The sequence below is a fragment of the Mytilus trossulus genome, unplaced genomic scaffold, assembly GCF_036588685.1.
Source record: "Mytilus trossulus isolate FHL-02 unplaced genomic scaffold, PNRI_Mtr1.1.1.hap1 h1tg000494l__unscaffolded, whole genome shotgun sequence".
Classification (NCBI taxonomy): domain Eukaryota; kingdom Metazoa; phylum Mollusca; class Bivalvia; order Mytilida; family Mytilidae; genus Mytilus; species Mytilus trossulus.
Window position 1 is genome coordinate 1 of NW_026963382.1, and position 18,660 is coordinate 18,660.

General features: G+C 33.0%; 1 protein-coding gene across 1 annotated transcript; it reads left to right on the plus strand.

Moving 5' to 3' along the window:
- Window positions 1-1,979: 1,979 nt before the first annotated feature.
- LOC134702479 (uncharacterized) lies at window positions 1,980-14,677 on the plus strand (the record flags this gene model as incomplete). Its single annotated transcript, XM_063563374.1, has 3 exons — window positions 1,980-2,160; window positions 8,607-10,241; window positions 14,586-14,677. Coding segments are annotated over 3 exons (1,908 nt in total), but the record flags the coding sequence as incomplete, so codon positions are not given.
- Window positions 14,678-18,660: the final 3,983 nt, after the last annotated feature.

Consider the following 18,660-nt stretch of genomic DNA (forward strand, 5'->3'; position numbering starts at 1 on the left):
ACTGGTGCCACATATGAAGCAGGATCTGCTCACACATCCAGAGCACCTGAGATTACCCCAGTTTTTGGTGGGTTAGTGTTGCTTAGTCTTTAGTTTTCTATGTTGTGTCTTCTGCACTATCATGTAGATATATAAAGATGTGGTACGATTGCCAATGAGACAACTCTCCATCCAAGTAACAATTTATAAAAGTAAACCATTATAGGTCAAGGTACAGCCTTCTGTTTGTCTTTCTATTTTTTAACCATGGCGTTGTTAGTTTATTTTCAATCTATGAGTTTGACTGTCCTTCTTTCGCCCCTCTTTTATAATTAATTCCAAGCTGTTTAGTTATATAATGCCAATCATAATTGATTGATTAGAGTAAATAATTTATTATACACCTAATCACACTATTAAAGGAATTTAATTTTTATATTAGAATTGTAATTAAGAATTGAATGCTCTTTTTTGTAAATTTATTGGGATGTAAAAGCGTTGACCGAAGTACATTTTGTTTCCGACTAAAAATGTGCGCAGGGTCAACGCTTTTACAACCCTATAAAGTTACAAAAAAAAGCATTCAATACTTATAATTACATTTTTATCTATAGGATCATGAAAACACGCCTTTTATCAAGTTTTTATTTCATTTACCTGTGCACTTTATTGTGGGACCTCATGTCATCATGAATGAAAACTTGCATTGTGTAATGCAATTGATTAAGGAATATCACAAGATTGCTAGTTAGCCAATCAGAATAACGTATTATAATGAAACATAGATCTAATGTAATTATTAGAAAGTAATGCACAAATAACAAGCAATTCAATATGTTAAATAATTCTATATTACTATTGATAAAGAAATATTTTATAAAGATTTGCAAAAAACTCTTCATAAAATATTTGGATATTAAATATTATAATGGAATGAGTTGGCAAAGGTATGTATACCAGTTAGTATAGGTACAAGTTGACGTTTAAGCGAACAAGTTGACATGGTACAAGTTTGCAATGATACAGGTTGACTTGCTTTTCTCACCTTTAAAAATTTCCTAATCTTATAATGAAAACAAGGAGATGTGGTATGAATGCTTTATATAATGACACAACTATCCAACAAATATTATGTACAACATTTAACAATAGGTAAAATCTTTGCTGTAAATGTAATGGAAGTTTTATATATTTTTAGTTTTGATATATTTTGCGGTAACTGCAGATGAATATTTACCTTTCTTAGTAACGTGAAAACAAACAAGAGCTTAACCTTGGTACTGTTGACATAAGAATTTAAATGTGCTTGTGGTTTGTTAATAGAAATTTTGTTCGAACACCAGTTTTGGTTAAAGTGGATGAGTCTATTAGGTTTTTGACACGTGTGTTGAAACTTATTTCGTACAACGTTTTTACATTTTTTTCTTTATCAGTTTTCTTGCTTGAAGATCATTATTCACCAAGTTTTCTGGAATTGATTAAGAGCTATGCAAATCTATTTTTCTTGTTTCTGAAATGACGATTTAATTTTGTCTTTGACCATGCACCCCCCTTTTTTTTAACTGTAAATTTTTAGACAATCATCATGCGATGTTTATAAAATCTGAGCAATAATATTTCATCGAAATAAAATTTAAGATATGATGATAAAATAGCATAACAAACATATTAATGATTGAAAGGTGAAATATATAATGATTTTGCATATTTTTCTGTCTTCAGAAGATAATTTTTTCTTTTTTTTTTCCCCCCCGACCGACCGACCAGACTTTTTCATGGTGAAAATCCGTAAACCAACAAATTAAAAAATCGTGGCCTAAGGTTGACAATTCAATCTCATGCAGTTAACTTAGTAACATGAATATCCATTAATTAAACTCTACATCACTAAACATGAGAATCTTTCAACAAACAAACCTTTCAATTTGTTCAATTAAATTAAATCTGTATTTTTTGTTAAAAGTAAAACATTATCTCAACTTTTCAATTTGGATTTTTAGAGTGATAATGGTGGAAATGAGGAGGAAGATGTAGATGACAACGATGACAACAACAAAGGTTTAAAGGGTGGAAATGAGGAGGAAGATGTAGATGACAACGATGACAACAACAAAGGTTTAAAGGGTGGAAATGAGGAGGAAGATGTAGATGACAACGATGACAACAACAAAGGTTTAAAGGGTATTACAATATTTTAGTTTTATAGTAAAAAAGCAAGACATAGGTATGCTGTTTCCAGTGTGGCTGCGGCGGCGTCACAAACAATGTATTAGTTTGTGATTAGGTCTAGTTTATGGTGAACCACTAGTGGTAAGTCAAAGATATTTGGTATGCAGTTGTATAAGTATTGGCACATCTCATTACCATGGAGATTATTTGGCCTTATCCCCTCAGTTATGGTCTATTGACTGAAAGTTTTCATGTATTAGTTTGTGATTATGTCAGTTAATGGGGGGCCACTAGTGATGAGTAAATGATATTTGGTATGCAGTTGTATAATCATTGGCATATCTCATTTCCATGGAGATTGTTTGACCCTGCCCCTTCAGTTATGGTTTATTGACATTGAAATTTTGCTTAGCTGACATGTATTAGTTTGTATTTATGTTTGTTTAAAGGGAGTCAATGGTATCTGGTATGCAGTTGTATTAGCATTAATGGCACAACTCATTTCCATGGAGATTGTCTTGTCATGTACCTTCAGTCATGTTTCATTGACTTTGAATATTTGCAAACTTACATGTAATAGTGTTGCTATTTTAATTTCAACATTTGCATTATCAAAATTTAAAAAAAGCGAGACATATCTCTGTGATAACAGTTTATTTTTATCAGAAATGTAGATGTAGAAATATGATATGGGTAACAACTGTATGGCCAATCTTTTAATTAGGGGTAAAAAAAAGTTTCTGGAAATATTATTTTCACCAGTATTATTCTTTATAGGGATGTTCTTTTGTTTAAACACTAGTTTTACGCAGAAAAGCAGTGTAAAAAACATATCTACAACAGACAAAAACAACTTCCACAAATGCAAGGCTGCCAACTATAAAAAGTTAGTTAATCATCTGGATCTGATTTTAGAACCAGTTACAGCTGTATCATATGGCTTGCTTATTAGAAAGATAGAAAAAGAAACCAAATGATGGTCCTCCATCTTTGTTTTTTTGTCTCGCCTCAGTATTTCATTGCAGTTTGTGAGACATATGTATAACTTTCCAGCAGCAATGACGGCGTCACAATAGCAGTTTTTATAAAGCCTTATGTTTTGTAAGATTAAAGACCTGGATATTTCGTAAGATTAAAGACCTGGATATTTCGTAAGATTAAAGACCTGGATGCTTCATATCTTGTATGCAGATACCTTATGTTACAAAGTGTTCGTTTGTCATGTGTCCAATGTCATTTCCTTAATTTCATGGCTCAATGACTGATTGAAAAGAAATTCAGTTCTTTATGTCGGCAAAAATTTGCTGTATGCATATAATGTTTTGATGCTGTCGTCGTTGTCTGTTCGGTGTCGGGGTTGTTTGAAAGCACATTGAGTTTCTGTACAATTACTTTAGTTTAAGGGAATGGATCTCTTAACAAATATTACCTTCATTACCCCAAAAGGAAGATTGGGATTGATTTTGGGGGTTATGGTACCAAAAGTTTTGGAAAAAAAGGCCAAAAACAGGCATTTTGTTTCCAGACAATAACTTGTGTGTAAGTGAAAGGATCTCTCTGAAATTTTACTACAAGTTTCCATATCACAAAGGGAAGGCTGGGATTGAGCTGTGGGGTAATCTCCCAATCATTCAGGAATTAGGGGCAAAATAATTATCAAAGGTACCAGGATTATAATTTAGTACACCAGGCACGCGTTTCGTCTACATAAGACTCATCAGTGACGCTCATATCAAAATATTTATAAAGCCAAACAAGTACAAAGTTGAAGAGCATTGAGGATCCAAAATTCCAAAAAGTTTGCCAAATAAGGCTAAGGTAATCTATGCCTGAGATAAGAAAATCCTCAGTTTTTGAAAAATTCTAAATTTTGTAAACAGGAAATTTATAAAAATGACCAAAAAAGGGACCAAAACAAGCATTTTTCTTGTTTCCAGACATAAAAACATTTTTTTAATTTCTTTAAAGTTTTAAGCAGTAGGTTAGCTATTTTTGGTGTATGGAATGATTGTAAGGGGTACATCTCAGTGTGGCAGATTTCATCTGACCTCAATCTTATTTTCATGGTTGATAAGTCAATGTTAAGGTTTTTGTAGAGCCTACAACTATTGTTGCAGAAAGCTCAACATAGGGATAGTGAGCCCACGGCTACAGCTTTAGCTAGATTCTTAAAAGCTAATATATTTTAGAAGGTGGAATACCTGGATGCTTCAAACTTTGTATATTATAAAAACTTTGTATATTATAAAAATTACAAAGTTTCTGTCAGTCACATGTCCAATGTCCTTGACCTCATTTTCATGCTTCAGTGATTACTTGAAAAAAAAGTAAGATTTTTTGAAATGTTAAATTCTCTCTTATTATAAGTAATAGGATAACTGTATTTGGTATTTGCAAACTTTGCAAGGTCTTCATGCCAGTCATACAGTTTTCACTTGACATCAACCTCATTTCGAAGATCAGTGAACAAGGTTAAGTTTTGGTGGTCAAGTCCATATCTCAGATACTATAAGCAAAAGGTCTAGTATATTTGGTGTATGGAAGGACTGTAAGGTGTGCATGCCCAACTGGCAGGTGTCATTGACCTGGACCTCATTTTCATGGTTCATTTGTTATAGAAATTTTTTTAAGTTTCAGTCTTTTTTTCTAATACTATATGCAATAGGTCAACTATTTTTGGTTTTATGGAAACATTTATGATTTATAGGTGAGTTGTGCATGTTTTTTTTCGACCTTGACCTCATTTTCACTGTTCATTGCTCAGTGTTAAGTTTTGTGTTTTGGTCTGTTTTTCTTCAACTATAACAATAGGTCAACTATATTTGTTGTATGGAAGAATTTTTAGCTGCATATGTCTGTCTGGCATGGTTCATCTGACCTTGACCTCATTTTCATGGTTCATTGGTCAAGGATTAGCTTTCTTGGTTAATGTTAAGTTTATGTGACAGTTTTAATAAAGCTTTATATTTAGGACTTTCAACATAATATCAATGATAAGTAAAGAGGATGAGACATTTCACAGTGTGCACTCTTGTTTTGTTTTGGTCTGTTTTCCAAGTACTATACGAAATAGGCCAGCTATATTTGGTGATGAAATAATTGTTAAGTGTACATGTTTGTCTGGCAGGTATGTCTGACCTTGACCTAATTTATATTGTTTATTGATAAATAAAACATTTTGGTATAATTTTTTTCAGTCTATGAGACACTGTTTTTCAAGTACTTAAGCAATAAGTCAACTTTTTAGCTCACCTGGCCCGAAGGGCCAAGTGAGCTTTTCTCATCACTTGGCGTCCGTCGTCCGTCGTCCGTCGTCGTCGTCGTCGTCCGTCGTCGTTAACTTTTACAAAAATCTTCTCCTCTGAAACTACTGGGCCAAATTAAACCAAACTTGGCCACAATCATCATTGGGGTATCTAGTTTAAAAAATGTGTGGCGTGACCCGGCCAACCAACCAAGATGGCCGCCATGGCTAAAAATAGAACATAGGGGTAAAATGCAGTTTTTGGCTTATAACTCAAAAACCAAAGCATTTAGAGCAAATCTGACATGGGGTAAAATTGTTTATCAGGTCAAGATCTATCTGCCGTGCAATTTTCAGATGAATTGGACAACCCGTTGTTGGGTTGCTGCCCCTGAATTGGTAATTGTAAGGAAATTTTGCTGTTTTTGGTTATTATTTTGAATATTATTATAGATAGAGATAAACTGTAAACAGCAATAATGTTCAGCAAAGTAAGATTTACAAATAAGTCAACATGACCGAAATGGTCACTTGACCCCTTTAGGAGTTATTGCCCTTTATAGTCAATTTTTAACCATTTTTCGTAAATCTTAGTAATCTTTTACAAAAATCTTCTCCTCTGAAACTACTGGGCCAAATTAAACCAAACTTGGCCACAATCACAATTGGGGTATCTAGTTTAAAAAATGTGTGGCGTGACCTGGCCATCCAACCAAGATGGCCGCCACAGCTAAAAATAGAACATAGGGGTAAAATTCAGTTTTTGGCTTATAACTCAAAAACCAAAGCATTTAGAGCAAATCTGACGAAGTAAAATTGATTATCAGGTCAAGATCTATCTGCCCTGAAATTGACAGATGAATCGGACAACCTGTTGTTGGGTTGCTGCCCCTGAATTGGAAATTTTAAGGAAATTTTGCTGTTTTTGGTTATTATCTTGAATATTATTATAGATAGAGATAAACTGTAAACAGCAATAATGTTCAGCAAAGTAAGATTTACAAATAAGTGAACATGACTGAAATGGTCAGTTGACCGCTTTAGGAGTTATTGCCCTTGATAGTCAATTTTTAACCATTTTTCGTAAATCTTAGTAATCTATTACAAAAATCTTCTCCTCTGAAACCACTGGGCCAAATTAAACCAAACTTGGCCACAATCATCATTGGTGTATCTAGTTTAAAAAATGTGTGGCGTGACCTGGCCAGCCAACCAAGATGGCCGCCACAGCTAAAAATAGAACATAGGGGCAAAATTCAGTTTTTGGCTTATAATTCAAAAACCAAAGCATTAAGAGTAAATCTGACATGCAGTAAAATTGATTATCTGGTCAAGATCTATCTGCCCTGAAATTTTCAGATGAATCGGACAACCTGTTGTTGGGTTGCTGCCCCTGAATTGGTAATTTTAAGGAAATTTTGCTGTTTTTGGTTAATATCTTGAATATTATTATAGATAGAAATAAACTGTAAACAGCAATAATGTTCAGCAAAGTAAGATTTACAAATAAGTCAACATGACTGAAATGGTCAGTTGACCCCTTTAGGAGTTATTGCCCTTTATAGTCAATTTTGAACCATTTTTCGTAAATCTTAGTTATCTTTTACAAAAATCTTCTCCTCTGAAACTACTGGGCCAAGTTCATTATAGATAGAGATAATTGTAAGCAGCAAGAATGTTCAGTAAAGTAAGATTTACAAACACATCACCATCACCAAAACACAATTTTGTCATGAATCCATCTGCGTCCTTTGTTTAATATTCACATAGACCAAGGTGAGCGACACAGGCTCTTTAGAGCCTCTAGTTTTATACCCCCACTTAAAAAAAAAAAAAGGGGGGGGGGGGGGTATACTGTTTTACCTCTTTCTGTCCAATCCATTCATCTGTCAGTCTGTCCATGCCATGAAAATTTCGTCGCATTTTCCTCAGAAACTACTTGACAAGGATTTATGAAATTTCAGGGTTTATATAAGTAAGTTATACCGTGTGATGCATTTTCAGATTCATCACTCTACAACTTCCTGTTTACTGAACACTTGTATCATTTTACACATGATAGCCAAGTTTAAAACTTTCGTCACATTTTTCTCTGGAACTACCATACAAGGATTTCTGAAATTTGGTTTATAAAAGTGAGCTTCTAGGAGTACCAACATGACCAGTTGGCAAACATTTGGGAACTCTGCATTTTTAATATTAGGATATCTAAGGTGTTGTATTTTTTAAATACACTGTTAGCTTAATGTTGTGTTAAAATTGTGATATCAAGATTTACAACTGCATCTGAATTACCCATAGTAAGAGAGTAAGATTATTTTTTACAAATTGTGCTAGAGACCTAATATAATATATGCTGGTCAGTAAATTTCATCTGGTGTTGAGCTTTGCTTGCTCTCATCCCATATTAAATTTACTGATTCTGTATACTGTGGATTCATTAATATCAGTTGGATACCAATCACTGTTGTTATACTTTGCTGTCCTTTAGGCATGATTTTAAACACAAATTTTATGAACATTAGAGGAATAGAGATTTGTGTAAAGCCAAATGAACTGCGTTTTAAATCAAAAATACAGAAAAAATAAACGAAATAATTAAGTATAGATACATGAACTAACTGATGCAAGTTCCATGCAATGTTACAGATTTGAATTGAAAAGAGCCTAAATGAATTTAACTTGAGGAAAAAAATTTAAAATTTGTATCATTGTATCATTTAAAATGCAAAATTAAAATTATTTTTATTTGGTTGTTTACATTTAGGTAGAGTCTCGACCTTTTCCCTCTCAGGTTTAGACAAATAATCATAGCAGGGTCCACATTAAAGGTTGTCTGATTACTAGTGAATTTCATCATTAGCCAAGTAAAAGCTGCATCCCTACATTCCAATCATTGTCAATTTGAAACTAATATAGTACACATGATCCCTATGATATGATAGCGTGAGTGATGCATCATTGTACTTTGGACACATATATATTAGTTCTAATAAAAATCTGATATGACATTGAGGAGTTGTGGAACATATTTCTTTGAAAAAGTGATGGGCGTATCATGCACTCATAGCAAAGCTAGTTACTTTTCAAAAAAACTAGCCTACAAAATGCATAGATTCCAGATGAGGGAAACATGGTCTTATAGAAATTCTTGTGTTTGGTCTGAGTTCATATTGATGATTTGTTATTTATTTTTTATTATTCTGTTTTGAAGGAAAAAGAAATCCAAAAAGACCATGTCCATTTTGTGGTATATTTCAAAGTCGATTAAGCAGGCATATTCTAACTAAACATAGAGACAACGATGAGGTAAAGGCAGCAAAGCAGCTTCCAGTAAAAGACAGAAATCAGGTTTTATGCAATTTGAAAAGGAGAGGCTATCACCAGTACAACTTGATGCTGATGAAAGAGGAGGACTTTGATGTGAATCAAATAGTTAAGGAAAGGCAGGCAAGAAAACAGAGGGAAGGAAATGCAATGGAAAATAGGGCTATGTGTTCCTCATGTCAGGGGTATTTTGTAAAAGAACACTTGAAGATTCACAGAATCAAATGTACAGCAGCAGAGGGAACAACAATTACACCAACTGCAATTCCACTTTCTGCTGTTAGAGATGATGGTTACTCTGAAGAATATAAGGCAGACATCTTAAGTGGCTTTTTGGATGACAGAAGTGGAACGTTTTGTAAAACTGATAAATACATCAAAGACTTTGGTTTTCACAGTTACAGAAGATTTGCAGCAAGGAAGGACAAAAACCCACAGAACCGAAAAAATATAATGAAGCACATGAGGATGATAGCAAATCTTTTCTTTTGTTTTAAAAGCGAGGCAGCTAAAATTGGCATAGACATAAATGCAACATTAGACATGTTTAAAATGGAACACTTTACCACTTTTATGGATGCTATCCATGTGATGGCTGCAAAAGACGATGGTGGTATGAAATCTGGATTAAAAAAAAATGTAGGTCACCTTTTAAAAAATGTTATTAAACACATAAAAGGGCAGCATTTGTTGCAGGGTAAGAAAGATGAGCTGGTAAAAATTGAGGAATTCAAAACATTATTTGATTACTACAAAAAGGAGATATTTGATGGAGCTGAATACAATTGTATAAAGAATAGACAGGAAAACCTTAGACGACCACAATATTTACCTCTTGATGATGATGTAAGAAAATTGCGGAATTACACTCTGACTGAAATTGCACAGATGGATGACCCATACAAGATTTTAGATATGAATGAATATCCCCGGCTTAGAGATCTTGTGGTAGCCAGAATAACACTGTTCAATGCCAAGCGGGGAGGAGAACCAAGTAGACTTACTATAAAGGAATGGGATGATGCAAAAGATGGTGTCTGGTTAGCTGAAACCCACAAGAAAAAAGCCAAAACATCAGAGGAACTTGAATTATTTGAAATTTATAAATTGTCATATCAGTCTGGCAAAAGTGTGTGCCATATGCTCCCAACACTCATTCCGAAAGATTCTTGGAAAGCTATACAAAAGCTTACTGATCCACAGATAAGACAGATGGCAGGTGTTAAACCTAGTAATATATATGTATTTCCAAACATCAAAGGCTCCAACTTTCATGTTAATGGATGGAATAGTGTAAACAAAGTATGTAAGCAGGCAGGGCTGACAAAAGAGATTAACGCCACCCAAATGAGACATTACATGTCAACTGTGTTTGCAAACTTGGATGTACCAGAGACAGACAGGCAGGCTTTTTATAGACACATGGGCCATTCAGAAGAAATCAATAAAAATGTTTACCAATGTCCATTGGCTGTTCAAGAAATTACAAAAGTTGGAAAGTTTTTATATCTTATGGACAAAGGTAAGTTTATTTTTAATTTGTTGTTTACATTTAGGTAGAGTCTTGACTTTTTCCCTCTCTGGTTTAGACAAATAATCATAGCAGGGTCCACATTAAAGGTTGTCTGATTACTAGTGAATTTCATCATTAGCCAAGTAAAATCTGCATCCCTACATGCCAATCATTGTCAACTTAAAAAATTGAAAACAACACGTTTAATAATTTCATGTGTCCGAAACCCTTTTCTGGATTTACCTTCATCAGGAACGCTCAAGCTGATCAGTGAACTTGTCCAATTGACAAGTTTAAATTAAATGTTGAAAACCTTGAAAAATACTTGATCTAGTATTTATATAAATCATCATGTCAATCAGCCCTGGTATTATCAACAAATATGTGTATTTTACCTTTTTCTAAGTTTGCAAACTTTTTAATAGTTGGCCAATCAGTGTATGATTCTGTTGTTGATTCTCATTATATTAGACAGGGGTGTGGCAATTCACCTGACTCATGCGTTTGAACACCCTGTCAAGTATTTTTAGCTCACCTGGCCGGAAGGGCCAATTGAGCTATTCTCATCACTTGTCGTCCGTCATCATTGTCGTGGTCATTGTTAACTTTTTACATTTTGGACTTCTTCTGGAGAACCACTGAATGGAATGGAACCAAACATGGCATGAATGTTCCTTATGAGTTGCTGAACAAGTGTTGTTACTATGGAGCCGATCCATCATCCAAGATGGCAGCCAGCCGGAGACTTAGATTAATATAGGACCATATGTTAAATACATACAAATGTCTTCTTTTAGAGAACCACTGAATGGAATGAAACCAAACATGACATGAATGTTCCTTATGAGGTGCTGACCAAGTGTTGTTACTTTGTATCCAATCAATCATCCAAGATGGCTGCCAGAGGGGAACTTAGTTTAACATTGGACCATTTGGGAAATACATCCAAATTTTCTTCTTTTAAAGAACGTCACCGCTTGGAATGAAACTAAACATGTCATAAATGTTCCCTATGAGGTGCTGATGAAGCGTTGCTACCTTGTTGCTGATCTACTGTTCAAGATGGCCACCAGGATTTATAATAAAATTATGGAACTAATATTAAGCCAAATTTTGCCTCAATCATTATTTAGTATCTGTTATGATTTGTATTTTTCTTTATTTAATTACAAAAACTAAAGTAGAGTAAGGTGAGCAACGCAGGCTCTTGAGAGCTTCTAATTTGTTGTCCTGGTTGCTTGTGCACAAGTAAAAGATATCACTCGACATTATTAAATTTAATAAAAAATATATAATGATTTTCACACCTAATAGGCTATTTGCCAATTCCCTTAATTGACCCTGTTATTAGAGATCCCTAATTTGGTTGTCTCCCTTATGACGGACATTATTTTTTATTTACAATGGAGAGCTATGATACAGAGCAAATTTACCTGTGCGTAATGTGAGTAATCTATAAGGTTTTTAAATCTTTTAATTACATTAATTTGTTGTTTAGCTTAATTCTTTTGACATCAGAAATTATTTTTCATGAAAAATTAGCTGAACCGCCGATACATCACTTTCAATTCATCATACTTTGCATTGGCAAAAGGGAATCTTGTCCGGTATGGAACCAGTCTACGATTGACAAAGGGAAGTAATTTGTTTAAAAAGTGTGTAATAATAGAATCAAATCGGTAATTGGCAAATGGACTATTAAGATGTATAAAATTAAAAGAAATCAATGCTCAAACATATATTGAATTTAAGTCAAAACATCCATGTTTATGGCGAGAGGTACAAATTAAAATTGAAAAAAGATTCATAGCCATAAGAAAAATAAGTGCATGTGTGAACCTTGCTCTAATAAACATTAAATGACCTTGGTCTATCAAACATGTATCACCAATAAGGTTTAATTCGCCATCTAATAGAAGTGTCATAAATTAAAAATGTTCTTGAATGACTTCTTCACTATCGATATATACCTGATAAAAACACCTAGACTTTGTATTCAAGACAAAACGAATGTAAATAATAAAGACTAGTTGAGATAAATTAAAAAAAATAGAGGCTTAAAAAGACAGGAAATATGAAGGAAATAATAACAGAAGATAGAATTCCTGAAGTCATGCATACGAGTTTTCCCCTGGCTCTCAAGTAAAGGAACTTCTGAAAATATCTAAATTTGCACACAATTTGTAGGTTACATTCATATCTGGACAATTAAGAGTCTAAACTAGTTGTTTGGAAAATTAATATAAGGAAAGGACATTTAGTGATCTATTATTAATAAAAGTTTTCATGTCGTTACTGGTGTCAAAACTTAGTACACATGTACCTACAAGCTACATTTTTTAAGAATGCCCTCTTCAGATTTCTCATGGTTTTTTGCTGTTGATTTTCTGCCTCATTGATATCAACCACATACCTCCTTTTATTAGCTCACCTGGCCCTTCCAAAGGGCCAAGTGAGCTTTTCTCATCACTTGGCGTCCTTCGTCTGTCATGTCGTCGTCTGTTAACTTTTACAAAAATCTTCTCATCTGAAACTACCTGGCCAAATTAAACCAAACTTGGCCACAATCATCATTGGGTTATCTTGTATAAAAATATGTCCCATGACCCGGGCAACCAACCAAGATAGCCGCCATGGCTAAAAATAGAACATGGGGGTAAAATGTAGATTTTGGCTTATAACTCTGAAACCAAAGCATTTAAAGCAAAAATGAAATGAGGTAATAGTGTTAATCAGGTCAAGATCTATCTGTCATGAAATTTTCAGATACATAGGACAACCAGTTGTTGGGTTGCCGCCCCTGAATTGGTCATTTTAAGGAAACTTTGCCGTTTTTGGTTATTAGCTTATTATCTCAGCAAGAATTTTCAGTAAAGTAAGATCTACAAACACATCACCATCAACAAAACACAATTTTGTCATGAATCCATCTCACAGTGTCCTTTGTTTAATATGCACATAGACCAAGGTGAGCGACACTGGCTCTTTAGAGCCTCTAGTTCAGTACTCCTTTCACAGGAGGGCACAATTTAATAACAGTAACTACAAAATATTGTCCTGTAGATGGACCATATTTCATAACTGTTAAGCTAAATGCTGTCCACTTAGGGACATTATTTAATACAAAAATTCTATATCTTCTATTGCCTTCTCATAATTAAGGTGGTACCTAACACTACAGGGAGATAACTCTGTAAAATCAGCTAAACGTTTAAATTACGTTGTGTTGTAAAGGAAATATTAAGCTTCTCAATGATCAAAATTGGTGTTTGTAAAACTGCTATATAACCAGTGTATGTTTTCTGATAAAATGGTTGGTTCAAAATTTTTGAAATTTATATATTTTGGTTAAAGGGTCAAAGTAAATACTTTGTCCAAATTTTATGAAAATTAAACGAGCCAAATTAATTTTAGTGAAAGTGTTGGGTACCACCTTAATATAGTAAAACTGTTCAAATTTGATTTTATACTTTACACACTTCCTTTTTTCATTTTCATTAGCATTAACTGGGTATTTCTGAGAACTTAAATGTCTCTATATTCACTTCCATCCATTATTTGTTTGTTTACATTTGTATATTAATCAGTTTCTATTCAATTGTTTGGATTTTATTAAAATTCAAGTACATTAAAACTTTTTAATGACCTTTGTATTAATTCCTTGGGAGGACACAATTTAATAGCAACTACTATGAAAACTTGTCCTGTGGGTGGACACTATTTCATGGCTATTGCAGTAAAAATCTGTCCACTTGAGGGACCATATTTCATGGTAATGGATATTATTAAATACTAAAATTCTATGAAAATCTGTTCAGGTGGACACTTTTTCACAGGACACTATTATGTCTTACATATACACTTGAAATCGTTTATTACTATCAAAGCTAAAGGAAAAAGTTTATTAAGTCAGAGATTTTTCTTGTTTTTGAACAGTTTCATCATTACAACAGTTTTCTGTTCAGCATTTTTAAAATAGAAAACGATGAATGTAAAATTATGCTTCAAACACGTGCTTTGCAAAGTTGTTATTTAGGTGACATGTGACGCCTTTGAACTCCATCATTTTGTTAAATAATACAATAATCACCTTTATTAATTAGTCCATTGTTGCCTACAGGTATAACAAACACTCTGATTATCAATTTTCTGTCAAAGTCATACATGTCATAAATAAGGTTAAGGTGAATTTCAAGATATTGTCTGATCAGGTTAAAAGTCATAGAAACCCGAAAAACATAAACAAAATGGTTACAAATTATATGCAGACAATAAAACTGCAGCTACTAGGCTTTTAAAGAATTTGTTGACTAGTCTAATGTTAACTCTCTGATTTTTATTTTTGATTTTTAGATGGCATTAAAGCTTATCCTGACTCTCACTCATCACCAGCAAAACTGCAAAATGTTGGAGAAGGTAGTATATTTAAAGACAGTTATGTATGAAAGTGTTACATATTCAAGCTCACATGTATACATTTATCCTCAAAAGTGTCTGAAACATCAGTTTCTTTGATCATTAATGTACCTCATTAATGTACCTCATTAATGTAGATTATGGGGGAGGTCTTAATTAAATCCATAGAATTTTTTAATAATTTGAACAGAACAACAAGCTATACGGGCCATAAAATTGTATGTACAGTGACTGGGTAACCGGAACTCCTGACATCGCTAAGATCAAGTAAGGTCACCTAATCTTTGCAGAATAATTACTAGCATATCCGACTTGATTTTTCAATGAATATAACGTCAAAGGGTTTTAAAAATGCTATAGATAGGCATTATTTAAACTTCAAAATCTTAACTTAAGTCTATGAAATAGTTATAGTGTATCTGTATTGCATTGAGGCCTTAAGGGTGATTTTTTTTTTTTTATCAATAAAATATGACAATTAACTTCTGATTTAAAAATACGCTGTTTGTGTAAAAGAATTTCAAGGCCGACAACCCAATTTGAAAAACTGTATTTGATGTACATGTCGTGTTTGATTGGTCATTCATTCGTCTTAGTGCAATTCGGACAAAATGAGCCCGGTTTGTGCAAGATTTCTCACATCGTTTCATTCTAGCTACGCCCCTGTACATATTATAGATTCATTATTAGGGGGAGTATAATAAGTATGACATAATTATTAATATTGGCAATCATACCACAACTCAAGTTATTGTTGATAAGAACGTATACATGTGTAGATTTACGTCTTTTATTGTAAACGACAGTGTCCCCGGGAGTCAAAGCCTAAATCAAACTTGTCTAAATTTCTGAAACATACATTTCATTATGATGATACAGCTGAAGAATGCGTTAAAACAACCAGAAGAGTTAACAGATGCACTACGCAGGCATTGTCAGATTCGGCATATCAAGAACCCCAATTACTCAATTTTTGATGAAATCAAACAAGGTTTAATTTTGGCCCCTTTTGGCCCCTAATTCCTAAACTGTTCGGACCAAAACTCCAAAAATCAATCCCAACCTTCCTTTGGTGGTATGGTACCTTGTGTTTAAATTTCATAGATTTCTATATACTTATACTAAAGTTATTGTGCGAAAACCAAGAAAAATGCTTATTTGTGCCCCTTTTTGGACCTTAATTCCTAAACTGTTGGGACTAAATCCCTCGAAATCAATCCCAACCTTCCTTTAGTGGTTAAAAACCTTGTGTTAAATGCTATTGATTTCTATTTACTTACACTAAAGATATTATCCGGAAATCACCTGTCTTCGGACGATGTGATACAATTATACGACAAAAAAGTTTTAATTTTTGTGGTCCTATAAAACCTTAACTTTAACCACTGAACTATGAAAACAAGGTCAAGGTCAGATGACACCTGCCAGTTGGACATTGGACATGTGACTGACAGAAATTTCGTATTATGAGGCATCTATACACAAAGAAAGAAGCATCTGAAGGTCGTCTAGATATAACTGCTGTAACGAATTTTCAGTTTAAGAAGGTTATAATATTTCTACAGTTATATATTTTCCGAAACCTTTATGAATTTCCCATTTCATCTTTTTATTATTGAAAACGAGAACCCTGTGCTTATGTCAATACAATCCCTTCCCTTTTCACGAATTTGACCTACCTAATAAGTCAATTTACCGGATTTGTGGTAACATTAGCAACAGGAAGGGTGCCACATGTAAAGCAGGATCTGCATACCATTCCATACCAAATAAGATCGGCCCAGTGTTTGGTGGTGTTTGTGTAACTGAGTCATTAGTTTTCTATATTATGTCTTGTGTACTATAATTTGTCTGTTTGTATTTTTCTATTTTTTAACCATGGTGTTTCCAGTTTATTTTTGGTTTATGATTTATGAGTTTGACTGTCCTTTGAGTATCTTTCGCATCTCTTTTATTGACCTACGAAGTTGTATAAACATTATGACACATCTGATCCTCTGATGCTGGTTAATATACATGTCAAGTATAAAGTATGAAATCCAAATAATTCTCTTGATATAAAGCAGAGACATTTTTTCAGGACGGACAGACGGACAAACAGATCAGCAGATGGACAGACTTATTACTGAAGGATGACTGGCCATTCAACAGGGTCTATCAAAGATGTAGAAACTCAAATAAATATATAGTTAAGTTTATATATAAATGACAAATATTATTTTAATGACATTGAAAAATAGAAATGCATGCATTGAACATACATCAGTCAATGTTTAGAATAAATTAAGTTGATTGAATGTATGAAAGGTAAAATTTAATATTTACAATGAAATTAAATAAATTTTAAAGATGTGTAATAATGATAAAGAGGTAAAGACCCCAAAATACATATCTATATTTTCATCATAAATGAAGAAGTAATTATGATTCTAAAATTGATAAATATGCATATTTACATTTAGTATTTTTCAACATGTACAATATCAATAAGACAAGAATGCAGACAATTTAAATTTCTCCTCCATTAATTGCTTAATTCTTACATCAATTACATTTATTACAATAAAAAGCTATGCCAAGTGCAACAAAATATGACAACCAGGCTTTCTGATTGCAATCACCACTTACAAATTTTGTAAATTTTTTTTAATTTTTTTGGCAAAAGAAATATAATTTCAGCCATCTTGTTTTTTATTTCTTTTGCTGGTTTCTCGGACTTTACCTGATCAAACAAGACACATGTTTCAAGCATAGTTTTACGTCTCAACTTTTTCATTTACAATGGTCAAGAAAAATACTCTTGTCCTTTACATTATTTGGAGAATCTTTTCCAAAAGAATTATACATCTTTCTGGTATTATATTGTCAAAACATGTTCAAGACTTTTGCTATATTCCTTGACTTATATCTTCTTTATATTTTAAAGTAAGTGGACCCCTCTTTTAAAAAAAAGTTGTTCCAAATGAATATTCCAAGTTTTAAGTTAATTAAACTAGAGGCTCTAAAGAGCCTGTGTCGCTCACCTTGGTCTATGTGCATGTTAAACAAAGGACACAGATGGATTCATGACAAAATTGTGTTTTAGTGATGGTGATGTGTTTGTAGATTTTACTTTAACTGAACATTCTTGCTACTTACAATTTTCTCTATCTATATAGACTTGGCCCTTTAGATAAAGAAAAATATTTTGTAAAAATTTACAAAAATTTACCAAATTATTGAAAATTGTTAAAAATTTAATATAAAGGGCAATAACTCCTTAAGCTGTCAATTGACCATTGTGGTCATGTTACTTATTATTAGATCTTACTTTGCTGAACATTATTGCTGTTTACAGTTTGTCTTTATCTATAATAGTATTCAAGATAATAACCAAACACCAAAATTTCTTTAAAAGTTACCAATTGGGGGGCAGCCAGCAAACAACCAGTTGTCAAATTCATCTAAAGATTTCAGGGTAGATAGATATGGACTTGATAAATAACATAACTCTGTTTCAGATTTGCTCTAAATGCTTTGGTTTCAGAGTTATAACCCAAAATCTACATTTTACCCCTATGTTCTATTTTTAGTCATGGTGGCCATCTTCATTGGTTGGCTTGGTCATCGCACACATTTCTTAAACTAGATAACCTAATAATGATTGTGGATAAATTTGGTTAAATTTGACACAGTAGTTTCAGAGAAGATTTTTGTAAAAACTTACGGTACAAAAATTTACAAAAGTCATTTTAAGTTGACTTTAAAGAGCAATAACTCTTCATGGGTTCAATTGACCATTTTGGTCATGTTGACTTTTTTGTAGAGCTTACTTTGCTGAACAATTCTGCTGTTTAGTTTAACTCTATCTATTATAATATTCAAGATAACCAAAACTGCAAAATTTCCTTATAATTACCTATTTAGAAACAGTAAAACAACAATGAGTTGTTTAATGCATGTTTCAGAGAGATCCATATTCCTAAACACGAGTTTTTGTCTGAAACTAGAAAAATGCTTGTTTTTGGCCCTT